Consider the following 19,322-nt stretch of genomic DNA (forward strand, 5'->3'; position numbering starts at 1 on the left):
GGGTCATAAGAGTTCACTGCTAATTTAGAATCTCACTTTGGGCTATTTTAATGCATAGCCTACTAGGGGAGAGTGGTATCACTCTGTCACGGGAAATATAGTATTATTTTTAACAAATATATCTATATATATTTCAGGATGTTGTGTATCCCTGAAAATAATTAGAATTCAGGTAAAAATGACAGTTTTGAAAACCTAGCTTGTCCCAAAAAAATGTTATCTTACAGGGGTAAATTAAGCCGCCTACAAATTAGCATAGGCTAGGCCCTGTTGTTACCTCATATCTCAGTGATAATGCCTTGCATTACTACACCTGTGACGGAAATAGAAACATTTGCTAAACTTTCCCTTGGCTCGACTATTGGCTCAGCTTACCCCATTTTGACAATATTAGCCCACACAGCTACAAGGATGCACTTTCATGCTAGGTTTAGGACCTCATATACACACTTATAGAGACCCCAACTGGTGTACAAAACAGTCTTAAAAATATCTACTTGAAACATCTAACACATTTGACTTGGTGAAAATCACTTTTTTTTTGACCTAGCTTGCTTACCACTTTTTCCGTTACTCTAATGAAATTATGTTTGGTCGATTAATATATTTTGTGTACAAGGATGGCTCAATTTACCCCTTTGGCTCAACTTACCCCACTCTCTCCTACCATAACAAGCCTAGATTTGCACTGGGTGAACTCAACAACTCCTGGTCATACCCCAGAGAGGATTCTTACTGTGATAGTTACTTCTCCCTCTTTTGAGGAACTTTACCTTGTCTGGCAGAGGTAATGCTCCATACAAGACGGCTGGTGGATAGATGAGCTTGAGGCATGATTAGCCACATTTTACCTCAGCTGTAGCTTGTCTTCGCTAAGTCTCTACCAGCACTACCATAGAACACATGAAGAGCTCCGCATACAGTGTGTCTGCTCTGTGCAAACAGAACAGGGTTGGATTTGGACAGGTGAACGTGGCCTTCCTCCCAGTCAGCTCCCCCTGACTTACTAACTGAGCACCTGAGAGCGTGGCCTGCCTGGCTGCCTGCCAGTTGGCTGTCAGCCCATTAAACGCTATTATCTGTCAGTCTACAAAAAGACAGCAGGCCAGATTAAAGGGTTCTCTCTCGTGCCAGTTTAACCTGCTCAGCTCACAGCGCTATTCAATGCTCTGCCTCAAGCTACTTGCCCAATCTTCTGACTTCCCTGGGCAACACAAACCTATTATTCTTCAAGCATTCACAGCCGAGGCAGACACTGAACACACACACAAATGTAAATATAGAGATGTAGCACACAAATGCCCCAACACTAGATTCAATTCTCAGACTCATTTTAGCTTATCAGTTAGATCTTCTGTGCGCTATATGTCTCTTTGCTAGATTGTTCTCATAATATGTCTGGTTGATGTCAGACTTTGTGTGCTTGTTGCATGGTACTCCCACTAGTAGTCACATAGATGTAAAACCTCAAGTAGAGCCAGATTGCATCTGACCTTTGGCTTCTGGATTAATTTGAGATTTACAAGTCCCCCCGAGGGCAGGTTTGGCTTCGGAGGGCTTGGCTGCTTCAGAAAAGGACAAGGAGCTGAAAGAAGGAGGGCCTTTATTGATGGACAGGTGGCTTAGATATCTTAGCATCTGGCTTGTTCTCAGGTTTGTGTCTTGCAGGATGGGATGTAATCATGCCTATTGGATAACATCCAGGCACTCAACCACTTTGATTGCATCAAGGATAGACTTTTAACTCAAACCTTTCGAGTGTGTTGAGAACACTGATTTCTCTGTTCTGTAATTTTGATGAATAAGACGATCTGTTAGCCACACCAATTAGACTATGATCGAGAAATGTAATTTAACAAGGCTATGATTTAGAAATGTAATGGCAGCTAGGATTTCCAGGACAGTTTAGTGTGTGTGTGTGTTTGTGTGTGAGTCTGATGGTGTAAGCCCAGGTGTTTCCTCCCAGCAGTTGCAGCAGGTTGATGGAGGATATCTCCTCTCAGCACAGGCAGGATAGAGTAACCTTCCCAGGCACAGGTGTCCCTATGCTGTCCCTGTGTGGAAACTATCTGGCTTGGGAAGTCCACCTTACCTTCCTCAATTACATACGTACGTGTCTCTTTTCGTTAATAGCGTAACGTCTCAATGGGTTTTACTGTTACCTCAAATAAATACATGTAGACAAAGCAACAACAAAAAAAAAAAATCCCACATGCTACAAGAGGGAAACCCTCAATTGGATTGGATGTAGTGCCTCAGCAGAGAATTAGAAACTACTTCTCCCTCTCCCCCAACATTCTGTCCAGTCAACAGGCTGTGTTGGAGGACTGCTGTTGGTAAGGTGCTGTCCTCTCTGCTGTACCTGATTGTTCACTTAAACCAGCCTGGACCAGCCTGGGAGAGAGAGAGAGAGAGAGAGCCAGAGGCAGACAGACCCTCATATGATGCACATTATACAGTCAATGAATAGCATACATGGAGCTATAGAAGTATAATCCACGAGTCATGCTGATTTTTTTTTTTTTTGAGGGGGGGGCAATAAAGAGGTATTTTTAGTAAGAAGCAGACGCTAAATCTTGGTTGATGTTGCGAATTGGGAATCATGGCGAATCATGACCTATAAATTGTCACGGGTCAGTTTACCTACAGATCCTACAGGATCCTAATTTGATTATGCTGTTTCAGGATAACAGGAAATGTAAAACTTGTATATTATTTGATGTTATTAGAATCATATGTAACTCCCTTCTGAGCACAGTGTCTTCCATTTCACCACTGGACTGTAGGATCTGTTTGTCCCCTTCAATAACATTTTAGCTCTGATCCGTGAGAAGAGGAGAGTGTATTTTAAGCAATCCGTCAGATTATTTTGGCAGCCCCCTCTTGGTATAATCTGTGGTTCTGAAGATGGATTACCCTCAATCTGCCCACTTGTTTTGGCTCTCAGACTGTAACATCCCCGTGTAGTTTACAGATTAGGGTCAAATATGTTCTCTCCTCAAAAACAACAGAACATGCAATGTATAATGCAATTATATTCAGCAAACATTATTTGTTTGAAGACAGTTTCAAACGTTTCATAGTTAGCTAACATACATACTTTGCAGGGGTTGTAAAATAAAAAATACAATTGTAGCGAGGGAATTCCCTCTGAACACAGCAATCACCTGGCAGATCAAATACATTTACAGTCCTGATGAATATGGCAACATGGCGTTTGATGGTAAGATCCTTCATAAGTTGGTGTTTGATGGTAAGATCCTTTATAAGTTGGTGTTTGATGGTAAGATCCGGCAGGATAGCCTAGTGGTTAGAGTGTTGGACTAGTAACCGAAAGGTTGCAAGTTCGAATCCCCGAGCTGACAAGGTACAAATCTGTCGTTCTGCCCCTGAGCAGGCAGTTAACCCACTGTTCCTAGGCCGTCATTGAAAATAAGAATTTGTTCTTAACTGACTTGCCTAGTTAAATAAAGGTAAAATAAAAAATAAATAAATTGGTGTTTGATGGTAACATCCTTTATAAGTTGGTGTTTGATGGTAAGATCCTTTATAAATTGGGGTTTGATGGCAAGACCCTTTATAAGCTTGCATGGGATTGGAGATGATCAGATTGCCTGTTTCACGACAGCATCTGACAGGCTCTGAAAGATGCTTTGCAAAGGTTAAAACACAGCAGTTTTATTGACAGCGTGTGCAGCCTGTGATGCTATCAGATTGCAGAGCCCTGGGTTAACCACAGCCTGGTATAGGGGAGGCCCAGTAGGCCCTGAGGGGAAAGGTCAGTAGAGCTCATTGGGGGCTCCGCACCGCACAGAGGGGAGTGTGATCCAGCAGGGAGGCCCAGGTCCCAGCGGGCTGGAACTGGGGAGGAAGCAGGGCAGCAAAGTAGGAGGTCGATGGGTGGCCGCTGTGTGAGGGACAGGGAGGAGGATGAGAGAAGAGAGGACAAGGAGGGGGAAGGGAGAGAGCAGGTGATGACTAGCCAGACAGGATGACCTCTAGTCCACTGAAGTTAGGACTCGTTGCTGTCGCCGGGAGATTTATCGTCCCTCTGCGATGCTGGAGGTGTAGGATCTGTTGAGCGAGAGAGAGTGAGAAGAAAAGAAAAAAAGGTATAACAAGAAGTTAAACTTGGCTGGCACCCCCCCCCCCCCTTAGGCATGTGAGTGGGTAGTCAGCTATCCCAAAAGTTTTTTTATTGCAGGGTCCCCCAACTGCCTGCCCGTGGGACGAATTTGGCCAGCGTGTGATTTTATTGGCCACCCCAAGTTTTCTGGAAATGTCATATATATATATATATATATATATATATGTATATAAAGAATGCAATTCTTTAACCTAATAGACTATAAAAACACCAGCAAATCAGCTCCAAGTGATTTAATTCATAAATAAAAGAATCAGTTCAAAAGTATTCCCACGCATAATAGAAAGATATGTGATCTCACAAGAATGTAAGCAAGGTTTGAAATGATTATGTTTTAGTCAAATATTATATTTGTTTGGGCTTCTTGCGGTCCGTTTGCAGGCTACAAATGATTTGTAATTAAGTTCCTGTCCCCTGACTATCCACTCAAGAAAAAATGACCCTGTGGCTGAATGTAGTTAACGATCCTTTACCTGCATCTCATCTCCCTGAATTAAACAAGTAGCACCCGAACGAACCCCTGTTAGAACCCCGACAACGTCTGGTTGTCTGCGTCCCTCATAAGCAGTCTAACATATGGGCCTATGTGTCTCCATTCCTAAGCCTTAATAGGATCAGACTGGGAGCTCGGGCCCAGGTCTCTGCACACAAAATGAGAGGTGCTCTGAAAAACAGGAGGTTGACACTGACACCTGTAATAGAGCCTGTCATTCTGGGCCTTTCTGGCAGCTCTGGGATGCACCAGAAAGAGGTTTGCTTTCCAGGTTTTCTATGTAACAATCCACTGTTATCAGCACATGCTTTTCTCTGTGTAAGCTCTGCTCAGATAAGTGTTGACAGTAAAATATATTATGGAATGTGTGCCCGCTTTGATGCTGAACATCATGCACGTAACATTTTCGCTGAGTGTGGTTTGATAGGAGTTAGTGGTATGAGATGTTTTTATAAGTCCTGTGTTGCTTTGCTGTTTAGTGTCTGGGCTGATGTTGTTTTGTTTGATTACATATTTGATCTTGGCAATGAAATCCAATAATATTTCCCAGAGTTGGTTGCCATCAGTTAGAGTTGGTTGGCATTTTAACATAGACAGTCTACTAATTCACATACAGTTGAAGTCAGAAGTGTCACGCCCTGACCTTAGAGAGCTTTTTATGTCTCTATTTTGGTTTGGTCAGGGTGTGATTTGGGGTGGGCATTCTATGTTCCTTTTTCTATGTTTTGTATTTCTTTGTTTTGGCCGGGTATGGTTCTCAATTAGGGACACCTGACTATGGTTGTCTCTGATTGGGAACCATACTTAGGTAGCTTTTCCCCACCTATTTGTTGTGGGTAGTTATTTTCTGTCTATTGTTTTCTGCACCTGACAGGACTGTTTCATTTATTCTTTGTTAAAAAGCACAAACACTTACCACGCTATGTCTTTGTCCCCATGTGCAGTTGCAAACTGTAGTCTGGCTTTTTTATGGCGGTTTTGGAGCAGTGGCTTCTTCCTTGCTGAGCGGCCTTTCAGGTTATGTCGATATAGGACTTGTTTTTACTCTGGATATATCTTCACACGGTCCTTTGCTGTTGTTCTGGGATTGATTTGCACTTTTCTCACCAAAGTACGTTCATCAAGAGAGACAGAACACGTCTCCTTCCTGAGCGGTAGGACGGCTGCGTGGTCCCACGGTGTTTATACTTGCGTACTATTGTTTGTACAGATGAACGTGGTACCTTCAGGCGTTTGGAAATTGCTCCCAAGGATGAACCAGACCTGTGGAGGTCTACACATTTTTTTTATGAGGTCTTGGCTGATTTCTTTAGATTTTCCCATGATGTCAAACAATGAGGCACTGAGTTTGAAGGTCGGCATTGACATCAAATGACGTCAATTAGGCTATCAGGAGCTTCTAAAGCAATGACATCATTTTCTGAAATTTTCCAAGCTGTTTAAAGGCAGTCAACTTAGTGTATGTCAACTTCTGACCCACTGGAATTGTGATACAGCGAATTTGTGAAATAATCTGTCTGTAAACAATTGTTGGAAAAATTACTTGTGTCATGCTCAAATTAGATGTCCTAACCGACTTGCCAAAACTATAGTTTGTTTATAACAAGACATTTGTGGAGTGGTTGAAAAACAATTTTTAATGACTCAAAACTTTGACTTCAACTGTTTGTCTACCCAGGGCTTTTGAAATTAAGACATATAAATTACTTACTTGAATGAATCATGGAAGACTGTCCTTCTCATTTAACAACACACTGTTCCCCATGTGTAAAAGCACACATACAAACACCCACACATTCACTTAGCTGGAAGTGAATGCTGGCTCTGCTCCAGCAGGAAGAGCCAAACGGAGATTCATTTGCTTTGAGGTTAGGCAGTGGAATCCTGCCCAAGAAGTGCACTGCTCCACTTTAAAACAGCCTATCAGGCTCACAACAGGGAAACCGGAAGAGGTTGGTGACACCTTAATTGGGGAGGACGTGCTCGTGGTAATGGCTGGAGGGGAATGAGTGGAATGGTATCAAATCCATGATGCCATTCCATTTGCTCCGTTCCAGCCATTATTATGAGCCAACCTCCCCCTCAGCAGGTTGGTTCTAAGAATAGAGGTCTTTTCTATTAATGTGGCTGAGTGGAGATACTTGTGGCTGCTGTCTTCACAGAAGTGGTTGAGAACCTGGATGAAAACCCAATAACCTGATTTGTAGTGTTGTTTTGAGGCTGCCATTGTATACTTGGTCTTGACTTGATCTTGCTGAGTCTTAAATGTGATTTATTTCATTCTGCTTTGAAACTGTCAATACCGGGCCATAGAAATGTTGGCTTGAGTCCCTTCTCCCCATGTGTTGAAGAAGAGAACGCCTGCCCTAACCTATGTCACTTCTGTGTCGGGTCTACATGTGTTAATTTTGTGTTGCTTTAGGCCACAACACAATGGGAAGTTTTGCCAGGGCTCCGCTCGTCTCAACCAGCTCTGTAACACAAAGCCGTGCCAGCCAAGCGGAGTGGACTTCCGTGCCCAGCAGTGTGCTGAGTACAACAGCAAACCCTTCAGGGGCTGGTACTACAAATGGAAGCCCTACACCAAGGTGGAAGGTATGGCAGCTATTTGTTCAATTCCACCTGTAATTAGGAACAGGGTAAATGTTGAATGAGCCAATAGAGTACATCTAGAATGCACCTCATTCAGTCAGCTTTTATAGATTCGCCGTACCCCCTAGAGGGACATTTTATAGATTCGCGGTACCCCCGAGAGGGACATTTTATAGATTCGCCGTACCCCCGAGAGGGACATTTTATAGATTCGCCGTACCCCCGAGATGGGCATTTTATAGATTCGCCGTACCTCCGAGAGGGACATTTTACAGATTCGCCGTACCCCCGAGAGGGACATTTTACAGGAAGTCCAAGAGTACGAAAGCGACTTTATAAACCGAGAGCAGAAAATGCAGTCGAGTTAAATACAGTGCTTGTTAAAAGTGCATTTAATTAACATTGCAGGTGGATCAGATCTTTATGTCCTGTTTATTCTTGTAAAACTCTCAAATGAGGCTGTATGTTGGATGACTTTGCAAATCTTTTTAAAATCTTTTGTGATTAACCTTGTTTACTCATTTGAATGCTGAAGCCACAAATGTGCCTCGTGTGCACCATGTCAATGCGTCAGTCTACTCATGCACGAGAGTGCTGTGGATAACCTGTGAGTCTAAACTACATGGGAAACATGTAGCCACTCGCTCTCTCTCTCTCTCTCTCTCTCTCTCTCTCTCTCTCTCTCTCTCTCTCTCTCTCTCTCTCTCTCTCTCTCTCTCTCTCTCTCTCTCAGGGAGAAATAATATATTATAAAGGAAGCCCTTGAGGCAGGTTTTACCTGTGTCTACCACATACATACTGTATGGGTGAGAGAGAAGGGAGGGTGAGAGAGAGAGAGTTTGGCTGTCACCCCATTACCTTTGCGAGACCTCTGATTTATGAAGATGCAAGCAGCAGATCCTGAAAAGCCTCTTGGGGCCTGAGGTGAACGGTCGCCTCCGTTAATTAAAGGCTGATTGTAAGTGTGCTTCCACACCGCTCTCCCTGCTCTCTCTCTCTCCATATGGAGGGACTCTCCCTAAGGCCCTGCCTATGGTGTCTGACCTAGGCATCTTTTCAGAGGACAAGCCGAGGTACCAGGAGGTAAAGACAGTCTTACCCTGGTCCAACTGGGCTCTAAGCACCAGATCCAATACGCTTTATGAAATCCAAGTGCCTTGGCCTACGGATGTGCATTACTATCATGGAATGTCAAATAGAAATCCATAAGATGCTTCTGGAATGCACTCAGGGGTTCACATCCTCAGCAATGTAAGAGATTGGCATTAAGAGAAGATGGAAGGAATCTGAATAGCCAGAGACAGTCTAAAAACTGAAGCTGGTCAGATAACGATGCCCCTGTGTCCCCAGGCTGTCATGCTGTTGGTAACACCCCTGTCATTAGACTGTTATTGTGTGTTGTACAGTAGAACCCGAAACCCATGTCTGGGAGCTCTGTGTGAGGTTTGTGGAGAAGCTGCCCTCTCTGCATTCCCTGTTTCATGGGCCCATTTGTAACAGCCTTTCAGGTCTGACGTATGTGAATTGTGCCAGAGGTCTGCTACTCCTTCAGTCCCCAGAGGTTCCGTACATGCACCATTAACACAATAGAACCCTGTATACGTTCTTCACCAGTACTCCATCGATTGGCTCCTATCTTGCCTCATCATTTGGCGAGTGCGGCTCCTTCATTACCACAGCCCTGTCCTAATCCCCACATTGTAATATGGCGTGTACCAGTGACAAAGAGAGAGGCCATAAGGAGGTTTGGGCTCTCTATACAGTCCTAGAGACTCACACCTGGGAAGGAGGAATTGGTTAATGCACAGGTGCAGGATTACGTCCATGATCTTGTTTATAACACATGTTACATCTTCTCTATGTCCTCTGTAGCTGAGGATATCTGCAAGCTGTACTGCATCGCTGAGGACTTTGCCTTCTTCTTTGCCATGGCCAGCCAAGTCAAGGACGGGACATCCTGCTCAGACCACAGAGGTGACGTGTGCATCGAAGGAGCCTGTGAGGTAAACGGCAGATTTGCGGAACGAGACCGTCATGTTCTGAGACCGTCATTGAAAAATACGATTTTTTTTTCTTTAACGGACTTGCCTAGTTAGATAAAGGTCAAATAAAAAAAAATAAAACTACATCTAAGTCAACTGGATGTGATGTAGGACACAGGGTGCCGTCTGTGTTCTCTAAGTTCCTTCTGTTTACTTCCATCCTGCAGCCGGTGGGTTGTGACCAGGTCCTGGGCTCTAAGGCAACTCTGGATGCCTGTGGAGTTTGTAGAGGGGACAACTCCACCTGCAAGTTCTTCAAAGGCCAGTACGTCGTCCAGCACAGAGCTAACGGTACGTCAAGCGAGAAGACTGACAGGGTCAATTTGAATCGGTGGGTGAGAGGGGGAGCTCTGTTGTAGGACAGTTCTGACACAGTGTTATCATGGCAGAGTTATCTGAACATGAATTCTCTAGCAGATGCCACTGTTGGGGAGACATTCTCTTCCTCCAGACCTCATGCTATACTCTCACAACTGGCTAAAAGCAACCTTTCCAGATCACTGTGTGTGGCCCTTTAAGGGTCCAATAGACAGAGCTTTATGACTGAACTGAAAAGTGACCGCTTGGCAGACCTAGATGTTGGGTCATGGAGCACAGGCTGGGGTTGCTACTAATACAGTGGAAAGTTATTTATGTGGCAGCTTGCATGCGTCGTTACACCAGGGCAGCTGTGTACTGCAGAGAGTTATAATGGTTTATGCTGTCTCAGTGAATTAAGCTTACTGTCTCACCTCTTTACTGAAAACATGGCACCATATGATCATGTTAGAAAAACACTTTGTAATTCAATGCACAAAGGTAAGATTAAAACCAGGGAAAGTTTTTCTTTTGAAGGTGTTTTTTGCACTGGTAATCTACTTTTTTTGTGTTTGGTCTTGATGAGAATTCATCCCAATAAAATACTTGAATATACCCATGACTGTCTGTTGCTTGTATAGGATTATTATACAAATTGTGCTCTGTGTTTCCACTGTAATGTGTATTGCCATGTTGAAAAAAAAGATGAATCTCTAATAAATCAATTTCCTGACTCTCAGATGGTAAATGAGCTCTTTCTCTCCCTGTTCAGAATACTACGCCATGGTGACCATCCCACCTGGAGCACGGAGCATCCATGTTCAGGAGATGGAGGTCTCCACCAGCTACCTGGCTGTACGCACCCTGAAGAGGAAGTACTATCTGACAGGGGACTGGACTGTGGACTGGCCTGGAAAGTTCCAGTTCGGTGGGACGGTGTTTGACTATCAGCGCTCTTTCAACCGCCCAGAGAGCCTGTACGCGGCCGGACCCACTAATGAGACCCTGGTCTTTGAAGTAAGCTGCCCCTCTGTCCCCGTCTGCCCTGACGTCCGTTAGCGAATTAGCGGTGACAGGGCCTTGGCACAGCGCTCGGACGCTCACTCAGATGAAAACAAGGCCGGGCTGTAGTGCAGGGTGGGCGGGAAAAAAAAGAGAAAACTCCCAATAACAACGAGTGGTACATCGGAGTAACGCTACTGTTCAGGATTAATTGTGTCCTGATTCTGATGTCGTCGGGGCTTTCATCTCCAAAATCAAGAGGTCTGGGGTTCAAACAGCTCGCCATGCGCTTTGAACTTCCAGAATCGGGCACTTCATGCAAAAAGAAGAAGCCAAATCTGCACATTCCACAAGATTTATCTGAAACCAGGCCGGCGGCTTTAACTTCAATAGAGTAGCGGGGAGAGGTGTCTGGCATCACACACACACACACACACACACACAGAGAGAGAGAGAGAGAGAGAGAGACTATTAGTCTATTAGTCTAATAGTCTAATAGTCTAATAGTCTAATAGTCTAATAGTCTAAACGGGCTATCATGCTTCCATATTCACCATTCAGGTCAAAGCCGACCCCTCACCTTTATGTGATCCTATGATGTAGTATTTTCCTTTTAAAACATGTTGTTAGTAAAGATGTAGAATTAGCAGCTGGTTGGACACAGACACTGCACAGTTCGCACACGCTCGGCACATTCTTATGTATTATCTTTGTCTGTCAGAGCAGAGGCCTAAGCTCTGAGGTAAAAGCGAGCCATTACTTGTCGTCGCACATTGCTGCAACTGATTGTCGAAAATAATAGAAATTAAGATCCTGACAGCTGAATGTCATTGATTGTCCTTGGCGAATAAGTGACTCAAGGTTGGTCATGCTTTAGTTTGTATATTTAAGAGTTAGGGTGATGAGAGGTAGAGGATATATTCTCCAGATAGCTATGTAAACGGTGGCAAGCTTTTTTCACATGCCCTTTGAACTTAGAAACAGAGGGGGAAAACCAGGTGAGTTTAGAAAGTTTGGTTTGTTATCTATCCACCAAAGGCAAGGTGAAAGTCACGTAAAAGCTTGTTTGGACAAAGCCCTCGGCCATCGGGCTACCTGTGAACTGAGAGCTGAAGTTTAAACGGTGCCTATAAATATACGAGAAATGCCATAGTGAAATCTCTGGAATGCCTTTTAGTAATTTTTGTCATTTTGCAGAAAGGGGGGATTTGACCATGTAGTTCCAATGTAGACATGTGTTTTGTGCTCTACATCACCACACACAGTTGAACTGACCTGATTTGATCGACTTTAAAGTGCTTAGTGCTCCATTCTCAGCGTGGTAACAGCATGCTGCTCTCTGCACTGACTTGGTTTTCTCCCATGAAGCCTGAGAGTCATGTGTCCACTAGCAGGGTTAGCAGTAGCAGGTCGCTGATCTGCAAATGAGAGGACATTAATCTCTCTAAGTATGTTCCGTAATTACAAAAAGAAGAGAGAGGGACACAGATTAAAAGATTAAAATAATTCTGCAATTGAACTGTATAGATCTGAAAAGCTTGGGTCAGGGCACTGAGAGAGACTTAAATATGTTCCAAATTAGAAACGCAACAGAAGGGGAAGGAGACTGATTTCCACTGAGCCTGGCAGATATTTTATGCTGTCGTGGAAAACTAGAACATTATTGAATGTTCTGAGACCCTGACTCAGCTAGAAGCAATTTATGAAAACAAATGTTGAACAGTGGTGAGCGTAAACTCTGACAGTGTTCATGTATATAGCCTAATCAGACAGGAGAATGGAAGGAGAAAGGCGGAGAGAAACGAGACATAACATATGGTGAGCTCTAGGGATGTTATTTGAAATAGAATAGGGCTTATTCTCTGTATTCACATTCTTGTGGCAAAGTGTTTGGTGGGGTCACGCCAGTCGAGAGCAGAGGATTGTGGACCTGGGCAGCAGGCAGGCAGCAGGTGATGCTGGGGAGTTGTAGCCATGTCTGCCACACTGTAATTCATCATCATTTTCCCCTTAGCCTAATGAGAGCTACAGTGAAATGAATAATATACCATGGGACAAAGTATTAATGATTATTTTCATAGGCATTAATCTACTCTAATTATGTGAGAATGGAAAGTTGAGATGTTGTTAGATTGTTGGTTTTTGTCTGTTTGAAACCACTGTGGCATATCAGAAAGCAGTCAAGCACCGTATTTTTCTACGGCTGGCCATGCTTTCCACCTGGCGACCCCTGCCAACAGCTCTGCACCCCCCACAGCAAATTGCCCAAGCCTCCCCACTTCTCCTTCACCCAGATCCAGATAGCTGATGTTCTGAAAGAGCTGCAAAATCTGGACCCCTAAAAATCAGCTGGGCTAGACAATCTGGACCCTCTCTTTCTAAAATTATCCGCCGCAATCGTTGCAACCCCTATTACTAGCCTGTTCAACCTCTCTTTCGTGTCTTCTGAGATCCCTAAAGATAGGAAAGCTGCCTCTTCAAAGGGGAGACACTCTAGACCCAAACTGTTACAGACCTACATCTATCCTACCCTGCCTTTCTAAAGTCTTCGAATGCCAAGTTAACCTTTTGTAACTTAGGGGGCAGTATTTTCATTTTTGGATAAAAAACGTTCCCGTTTTAAATGGGATATTTTGTCACGACCAGATGCTCGACTATGCATATAATTGACAGCTTTGGATAGAAAACACTCTAACGTTTCCAAAACTGCAAAGATATTGTCTGTGAGTGCAACAGAACTGATGTTACAGGCGAAACCCAGATAGAAATCCAATCAGGAAGTGCCCCGTATTTTGAAAGCTCTGCATGCCAATGACTCCTTATATGGCTGTGAATGGGCTACGAATGAGCTTACATTTCTACGTATTCCCCAAGGTGTCTACAGCATTGTGACGTCTTTTTACGCATTTATGTTAAAGAATAGCGTTGAGCAAGTGGTCACATGATGGCTCCCGCAGAAAATCTTGCGTAAAGTACTGAGGTAGCCATTATTCCAATCGCTTCTAATGAGAAACCAATTGTCCTGACGGATATATTATCTAATAGATATGTGAAAAACACCTTGAGGATTGTTTCTAAACAACGTTTGCCATGTTTCTGTCGATATTATGGAGCTAATTTGGAAAAAAGTTTGGCGTTGTAGTGACCGCATTTTCCGATCGATTTCTCAGCCAAACGTGAAGAACAAACGGGAGCTATTTCGCCTACAAAAATAATATTTTTGGAAAAAAGGAACATTTGCTATCTAACTGGGAGTCTCCTGAGTGAAAACATCTGAAGTTCTTCAAAGGTAAATGATTTAATTTGATTGCTTTTCTTATTTTCGTGAAAATGTTGCCTGCTGCCGTCAGGGCATAATGCTGTGCTAGGCTATGATAAACTTAAACAAATGCTTGTCTAGCGTTGGCTGTAAAGCATATTTTGAAAATCTGAGATGACAGTGTGATTAACAAAAGACTAAGCTGTGTCTCAATATATTTCATTTGTGATTTTCATGAATAGGAAAATTTTCTAGGGATATTTATGTCCGCTGCAATATGCTAATTAGTTTGAGGCGATGATTACGCTCCCGCATGCGGGATGGGTAGTATCAAGAAGATTAACAAACAGATCACCGACCATTTCGAATCCCACCGTACCTTCTCCACTATCCCACCGTACCTTCTCCACTCTGGTTTCCGAGCTGGTCATGGGTGCACCTCAGCCACGTTCAAGGTCCAAAATGATATCATAACCGCCATCGATAATCGACCTGGCCAAGGCTTTCGACTCTGTCAATCACTGTACTCTTAACGGCAGACTCAACAGCTTTGGTTTCTCAAATGACTGCCACGCCTGGTTCACCAACTACTTCTCAGATAGAGTTCAGTGTGTCAAATCGGAGGGCCTGTTGTTTGGACCTCTGACAGTCTCTATGGGGGTGCCACAGGGTTAGATTCTCGGGACTCTTTTCTCTGTATATATCAATGATGTAGCTCTTGCTGCTGATGATTCTCTGATCCACCTCTATGCAGATGACACCATTCTGTATACTTCTGGCCCTTCTATGCACACTGTGTTAACAAACCTCCAGACCAGCTTCAATGCCATACAACACAACTTCTGTGGCCTCCAACTGCTATTAAATACAAGTAAAACTTAATGCATGCTCTTCAACCGATCACTGCCCGCACCCACCCACCCATCTAGCATCACTACTCTGGATGGTTCTGACATAGAATATGTGGACAACTACAAATACCTAGGTGTCTGGTTAGACTGTAAACTGGGGACTCTCCTTACAGACTCACCCATAGCAAATCTCCAATCCAAATTTCCTATTCCACAACAAAGCCTCCTTCACTTATGCTGCTAAACATACCCTCGTAAAACTGACTATCCTACCGATCCTTGACTTCGGCGATGTCATTTACAAAATAGCCTCCAACACTCTACTCAGCAAATTGGATGTAGTCTATCACAGTGCGATCCATTTTGTCACCAAAGCCCCATATACTATCCACCACTGCGACCTATATCCTCTTGTTGGCTGGCCCACGCTTCATATTTACATTTACATTTACATTTAAGTCATTTAGCAGACGCTCTTATCCAGAGCGACTTACAAATTGGTGAATTCACCTTCTGACATCCAGTGGAACAGCCATATTCATCGCCAAACTCACTGGCTCCAGGTCATCTATAAGTCTTTGCTAGGTAAAGCCCCACCTTATCTAAACTCACTGGTCACCATAGCAGCACCCACCCGTAGCACGCGCTCCAGCAGGTATATTTCACTGGTCATCCCCAGAGCCAACTCCTCTTTTGGTCACCTCTACTTCCAGTTCTCTGCTGCCAATGACTGGAACGAATTCCAAAAATCACTGAAGCTGGAGACTTATATCTCCCTCACTAACTTTAAGCATCAGCTGTCAGAGCAGCTTACCTAGCATTGCACCTGTACACAGCCCATCTGTAAATAGCCCACACAACAACCTCATCCCCATATTGTTACTTATTTTTTGCTCCTTTGCACCCCAGTATCTCTACTTACATCACCTTCTGCACATCTATCACTCCAGTGTTAATGCTAAATTGTAATTATTTCACCACTATGGCCTATTTATTGCCTTACCTCCCTAGTCTTACTACATTTGCACACACTGTATATAGATTTTTCTATTGTGTTATTGACTGTGCGTTTGTTTATCCCATGTGTAACTCTGTGTTGTTTGTGTTGCACTGCTTTGCTTTATCTTGGCCAGGTCGCAGTTGTAAGTGAGAAATAGTTCTCAACTGGCCTACCTGGCTAAATTAAAGTGAAATAAAAAATAATCATTTGGTTGAGGCTTGGATATAGGTGGAGGTGGGGAGAGGAGAGGGCAGTTAGGGCTGTGGACTTTCACAGGCAGGCAGGGTCAGGGAGGGCTGTCTCATATTGTGTCTGATGTCAGGTGGCTTTCTGTGCTCCAGATGGACAGGGGAGCCCCCCGGGCCACGTTCTGGAACTTGTGTTTGCCGTTGCTGATGTAAATTTGGACCGGCCGTGGACATGCTAGCGTGAAGGGTCCAATGGCATAGCTCCAGGGCAACATAGTTAGCCTGGAAGCTCTGGGGGTCAGCTTAACTGTAACGATGTGCGCTGAGAGTCGGGAAGCAAGTTCAGGGTGTGAGTGCTTTAATAAATAAACACAATGTAGTACAAAAACAAGAAACACGAACAACGCACAGAAACAGAAACAATAACGCCTGTGGAAGGAACCAAAGGGAGTGACATATATATATATATAGGGCAGATAATCAGGGAAGTGATGGAGTCCAGGTGAGTCTGATGCGCGTAACGATGGTGACAGGTGTGCGCCGTAACTAGCAGCCTGGTGACCTATAGGCCGGGGAGTGATCACACATGACTATAACGCTTTATTACGTTCAGAGCTAACTCGACATTCTATTACTGGGTCACATACAAAACAACATTTGAGACAAATGTTAGCATTTTGATATGAGAAACAATTACTTGTCACAGGTAAAGACTTTGCTATTTGCTTGCATATGCCTAAAGTCAGTGTCACTTGCTGCTGGTCATTGTCAACAAATCCCTCAGTTTGGTTTGAATATTGTCCCCAAAAAGTTTTGGCCAAGTCTATGGGGAACAAAGCAGCCCTTCATTTTGAGAGCTTTCCACTCCATTAGAAGCAACCCCAGCCTGTGCTCCATGACCCAACATCTAGGTCTGCCAAGCGGTCACTTTTCGGTTCAGTCACAGAGCTTTGTCTATCGGACCCTCACAAGGGCCAGACACACACACACACACACACACACACACACACACACACACACACACACACACACACACACACACACACACACACACACACACACACACACACACACACACACACACACACACACACACACAGTTCCACAACGCCATTGTCACCAAGTCACCAGTTTCCTGCCACTTCACTTGTCTTAGTTTTTCATTGTCATTCTCTATGGTCCATTGCTTGGAACCACTTCAGGGTATGCTTAGACTTGTCTGTTTTGGCAGGGGAGGGGAATGACTGCTAACCACACTTGTCAACGTGCTAAGACGGATCCATTACCTCACTGTCATATTCCCCCTCTCTCCCTCAGATCCTGCTGCAGGGTAAGAACCCGGGTGTGGTGTGGGAGTACACCTTGCCTCGCAGTGAGAGGAAACCCAACTACACATGGGGAGTGGTTCGCTCCGACTGCTCTGCTCTGTGTGCTGGAGGTGAGCCTTGGATGAGAGAAGTGTGTGCGTGTGTGTGTGTGTGTACATTGGGGTGGCAGGAAGTGCGTTCTGGCTTATCAAAAGCATCTTTGTAAGCGACAGTAAAAAGGTTGCACGGTCTCCCTTGGTCCTTTTACAGACCTCCCTGAGTACTCTGTCCTATTCACTCATCAATGTATGTCAGCGAATGTGTGTGTGTTGTTATATGTGATCCTGGATCAGTGGCTCGCTTACTCCATTCACTTTATCCCAGTAGGGAGGGTGACAGCAGACACAGCAGACAGAGAGCTCTAGACAAGCTTAGAGCAGAGATCGCTATCTGCACCCTGTCACTATTTCGTTCATACTTTACTTTAGTTGTCAAGCCCTCCCGTGTTGCCCAGACGGGAGAAGAGAGTGGGCTTTGTCTGACCTTTTCAGTGGTTGTAAAACACAAGGAAAACTGATAAGAATGATAAGTCTTTCTGCCTCGCTCTCTTTCTCTCTCTCTTTTCTCCCTTTCAGGTCAGATCTCAACAAAGGCCATCTGTTTTCAAGATCAGCGGACCCAAGTCAACTCGACACAGTGCAACCCTCAGACCAGACCAGTGCTCAGCTCTCACCTGTGCAACACACAGCCCTGCCCAGCCTAGTAATTAACTCTCTCTTTCTCTTTTTCTCTTTCTCTCTCTCTCTCTCTCTCTCGCTCTCTCTCTCTCTCGCGCTCTGTCTGTCTGTCTGTCTGTCTGTCTGTCTGTCTGTCTGTCTGTCCGTCTCGCTCTCTCTCCCTCTTTCTGACAGACACATACCACAACCTCAGCCTACTTTCTGTGCAGTAGTTCCACTGGCGAGCTGCTGTGGCTTGGGTCTGGGGTGCTGGTGTGGTCTCTTTACTGTGGGCAGGGACTACTCAGCCTTCTTTCCCTGTCGCGTCCTGCTGGAGAGCCCCGTACGTTCCCTACCCAAGGCTCCGGCTCCCAAACCAAACAGGATTACCATACCCTCCAGACAGGGGCAGGCCTGGCCTGGTATTCCCAGCGCTGGCCCCCGCTCAAAGCCACAGCTTCTAGGCCGCAGAGAGCTGCCCCATCCCCCCACTCATGCTCAGTTTCACTCTGCCTGGCCGTCTGAGTACCGCTCGCACCGATAAGGTTCAGCGCAGAAACAGCTCTGAAAGAAGATCACCCCAGCCTCTCGCTTCTCCTCAATGTCCGGTCTTCGCCACCGGAGAGGAAGAAGGAAGATACTAGAAAAAGCCAGACAGAGATCACAGACGAATTTAGTAGCCCATTATTAACGACTGTCTGCTAAATTGGGATAGTCAACAATTTTCTACAACCACGGCAGACCAGTAAAAGTAATTTCCAGACACTTACTGGGCACCAGCAATCCCTTCAGACATTTTGGTTGGTCTCATCCTTCGGGGAATTTATTTCAGACACCAGCCATTTTCTTCAGTCACTGGATACTATTCTCAACTTTGCAAATTGGCATATTGAATGGACTTCACTTTGAGCTCTGCTCCAGTGACAATCCATTCAGCTCCTATGGGACTGGCTCGATTTACGATGCTCCTGCATCAAAAGGAACAGCCATGAACCCGTCAGTAGAGAGACTCTTTGAGCCCGACACACTGACAAAGAGATGAGAAATGCCTTCTCTCTCTCCACCCGCCTGTCATCCTCTCCTCGTTGTTTTCTGCCTGTGTTGTCTGAAGTCCCAACCCACATTCACGTTACAGTACAGCGTATATGAGTGATGGTGGGTGAGGTGGAAATCAGAACCATATGACATCCTTAAAGAAACAATAGTAACCCGTGCAGCTTTCCCTGTCCAAATCTTGACAAATCGTTCAATAACAGTGGGTGATTGTAAAACAACTCTAAGCCTGCTGGGAGTCAGTGAGCGCCTTTGCTGTGTGTGTTGTTGTGTGAGTACGGTACTGTTGCATCTTGCGGAGTGCTTTGGTACATCATTCTATTCTACGTCGTTATCGCTCAGACATGTTGTAGGCCTGGTGCTAGACCAATTACA

General features: G+C 44.6%; 1 protein-coding gene across 1 annotated transcript in view; it reads left to right on the top strand.

Moving 5' to 3' along the window:
* LOC135554162 (A disintegrin and metalloproteinase with thrombospondin motifs 18-like) overlaps positions 1-19,322 on the top strand; it is a 50,515-nt gene that overhangs the window by 24,503 nt on the left and 6,690 nt on the right. The window contains exons 13-18 of the mRNA XM_064986270.1: positions 7,063-7,235; positions 9,105-9,235; positions 9,442-9,565; positions 10,344-10,588; positions 17,189-17,309; positions 17,814-17,940. Coding sequence (XP_064842342.1) covers positions 7,063-7,235; positions 9,105-9,235; positions 9,442-9,565; positions 10,344-10,588; positions 17,189-17,309; positions 17,814-17,940 — 921 coding nt within the window. The remainder of the gene's footprint in view (positions 1-7,062; positions 7,236-9,104; positions 9,236-9,441; positions 9,566-10,343; positions 10,589-17,188; positions 17,310-17,813; positions 17,941-19,322) is intronic.

Source organism: Oncorhynchus masou, chromosome 2, assembly GCF_036934945.1.
Source record: "Oncorhynchus masou masou isolate Uvic2021 chromosome 2, UVic_Omas_1.1, whole genome shotgun sequence".
Lineage (NCBI taxonomy): Eukaryota > Metazoa > Chordata > Actinopteri > Salmoniformes > Salmonidae > Oncorhynchus > Oncorhynchus masou.